The sequence below is a fragment of the Kryptolebias marmoratus genome, linkage group LG9, assembly GCF_001649575.2.
Source record: "Kryptolebias marmoratus isolate JLee-2015 linkage group LG9, ASM164957v2, whole genome shotgun sequence".
Classification (NCBI taxonomy): Eukaryota; Metazoa; Chordata; class Actinopteri; order Cyprinodontiformes; family Rivulidae; genus Kryptolebias; species Kryptolebias marmoratus.
Genome location: NC_051438.1, coordinates 17,123,921 through 17,127,080, shown reverse-complemented (window position 1 = coordinate 17,127,080; position 3,160 = coordinate 17,123,921). Strand labels below are relative to the sequence as shown.

At 37.6% G+C, this 3,160-nt stretch overlaps 2 protein-coding genes across 3 annotated transcripts in view; both read right to left on the bottom strand.

Annotated features, from left to right (window-relative positions):
• LOC108242351 (protocadherin alpha-8-like) overlaps nt 1–1,873 on the bottom strand; it is a 2,457-nt gene extending 584 nt beyond the window's left edge. The window contains exon 1 of the mRNA XM_037977520.1: nt 7–1,873. Within this exon, the coding sequence (XP_037833448.1) occupies nt 7–1,758 (1,752 nt within the window). The 5' untranslated portion in view covers nt 1,759–1,873. The remainder of the gene's footprint in view (nt 1–6) is intronic.
• The window catches only part of LOC108242369 (protocadherin alpha-C2), a 164,225-nt gene that overhangs the window by 149,004 nt on the left and 12,061 nt on the right, over nt 1–3,160 (bottom strand). The window lies entirely within an intron of this gene.

The window sequence follows — 3,160 nt, the reverse complement described above, 5'->3', positions numbered from 1 at the left end:
TCCTGCGTTGACGTTGCGGGGAATCTCCTCCACACCTTCAGCAGAACCGTTCGAGCTGACTGGATACAGGATGACTGGAGGGTTGTCGTTCTGATCCAGAATGAACACGTTCACTGTCACGTTGCTGCTCAGTGACGGAGCTCCAGAATCTGTGGCTACAACTTGGAACTGGAAAGTTTTCAGAATTTCAAAGTCGAAACTCTTAAGTGCTGATATTTGTCCGTTTTCTGAATTTATGTTTAGGAATGTTGTTACATCATGCTCTCTCACTATATGATACGAGATAGCCGCGTTGTCATTCACATCATTGTCCGTAGCGCTAACAGAAAATACTGACGCTCCAGCAACGTTATTTTCTGACAGGTAAAAATGTAATGGGTTTTGGGAAAAATTTGGACTGTTGTCATTGACATCTGAGATATGAATACTAAGAGTTTTCAAAGCAGCTAAAGGAGGTTCGCCACAATCGGTGGCTTTTATGTTTATTTCATATAGTGACACTTGTTCTCGATCCAAAAGGCTCTTTGTAACAACCGAATATATGTTTTCTTTATAGGAAGGTTTTAGTTCAAAAGGTACATATTCAGTTATTTGTAAAACTACTTTCCCATTAACTCCTGTGTCTTTATCAGTGACACTGATCAGTGAAACAACTGTACCGGGTTTGGAATCTTCAGACACAGTATTAGACAAAGATGTAACTTCTATTTCTGGTGCGTTATCATTAACATCTTTTATCTTTACAATAAGTCTACACCTGCCTATCAGTGGAGGTTGTCCTTTATCAGACGCCTGTACATCTAATTTGTAAGTGTCAGAATCCTCAAAATCCAGTCGTTCTTTCAGTGTAATTTCTCCACTCACTCTGTCCAACCGAAATAGGTCATAAACTTTACGCTCTAATGTTTTACTTAGACTGTATTCTATTTCCCCGTTAGTCCCTTCATCTGGATCAGCAGCACTTATTCTAGTAAGAGTTGTGCCAATAGATGTGTTTTCTTGTATTTCAATTTGGTAAATTTCCTTACTGAACTTTGGACGATTGTCATTGTTATCAAGAACAATGATGGAAACATTTAATATTCCGGATTTTGGTGGCTTACCTCCATCTACTGCTGTTAAAAAAAACAAGTGCTGATTTTTTTCCTCCCTATCTAATGATTTTTTTAACACTAGAAATGGTACTTTGTCCTCATCACTTTGGTTTATCTCTATGTCAAAATGATAATTTGCCGTTAATGTGTATGTACGGATGGAGTTCACGCCCGCATCTGGATCACGGGCCGCATTTAACTGGAATCGGGTTCCTAGAGATGACTGCTCTCCTATTTCAAACATTTGTTCTTTGTCAGAGAAACTAGGCGAGTGATCGTTTACATCGGTGATTTCTATAACAACATGATGCATTTCTAAAGGGTTTTCAACAAGGATCTGGAGCTCAATAAGGCACGCACCACTGCCGTGACAAAGCTCCTCTCTGTCGATTTTTTTATGAACCAATAAAGCGCCACTATCCGAATTCACCTCGAAAAAATTCTCCTTAGAGCCAGACACAACACGGAACCGACGATCAATCAAATAGGCTTTGTCCAGACCAAGATCCTTTGCGATATTTCCCACAACAGTCCCGACTTTCACCTCCTCCGCGATGGTGTATCTCAGTTCAGCCGCAGCCTCTTTCCCGACTATCAGCAGAAAACACAAATGAAAAAATGTCCAGAGGTGATCCATTGATCCAAATCTTCTTTTGCTACTCATTATTTTCTAATCAAACACATCCATCTGCATCCTTTTAGTAACAGCTTTTTCTTTCTAAAACCGATCAAATAACGGACTCGTCTGACTTCCTTTTATATGTTGTCTGTTTTCTCTGCCGTGCACCACCACACAAAGGATTTTTCTGGGGATGGATTACGTCTTCATGGGTTTGTTATATTACAGTGACACCAAGAGGACACAATTGCAGATAATTTTAAATTATATAGAGTACACTAGCGTGCGTTTTATATTTTCTATGAAAAAATACATAGAAAGTAACCGCTGAATTAATACAAGTGAAGTGGTTTCCATTTATAGTCATAGTCCTGACACTTAAATTCAGCTTTACTGACACATTTCTCTAGAAATATCAACGTGTATCTAAAAACGGAGCAGATTGCACACTATTGTTTACTTGGGTGCAAAGCGTGAGCATAAAATGATTCAGAACCATGGACAGGGAAAGCGCTATTTTTTTCCAGGAACAAGTCTTTTTTTAAATAAAATATTTTGAGCTTAATCCTGAAGCTCCTTACAAACCTTCCCAAACACAAATCATATTTCAACTCCAATTTTTTATGTTAAACCTATCATTCACATATTTCACACAAGAAAGTAACAATTGCAATTATCAATTTATTAAATCCTGTAGATTTAATAATAATGATTTTGTGACTGTAGGCATGAATTCAGTGAACTGAAACTAGACAAGATGTGTAGGAACTCATAGCAGTCTGAACAAACAGCCATACTGTATTAAAGATGAACATTTTATACAGTTTCCTGAACCACCACAAATGACAAAAACAAAATGCTATTAATATATATCAATACAACTTTAAGGCCAAGATAGTGCTACCCACATCAACATATACTATGTTGGAAATAGATGAATAAAAACAACAAAAAAAACTAAATAGTTAAATAACCCAAAAAAATTTAAGATGCTCCACCTATCCCTAATTATTGGCCCAATTTTTCACCCAGCATTTCTGTCAAGTTTTTTTTTTTGTTTGTTTTGAACTATTGAAAGGAACTAGGTGTATTCTAGGACTGCAATGTTTCAAAGGCTACACCTATGACTTGTACAGCTTTCAAAACAAAAAACAAAAACCCAAATAAACAACAAAAAAGCAGTGGCTCACATTCAATAATTACATTTTAGGTACATCTAATAAAGTCCTACCTCATCAGATGGATTCCTCCTGTCAGGCAGCACTAGTGTATTTGCATGACTTCCAGGTACTACAGTAGATCCTATACTCATCCTGGGGCCAACTAACATGTAGCGTTTGTCTCCAGATCTGTACTGGATGCTGTGACACAGTGTCCCATCATAATTAGCCTCTTGCAGATATTTAGAAGTATAGTCTGTGGATTTGGAGCACTGCATTGCAATCAG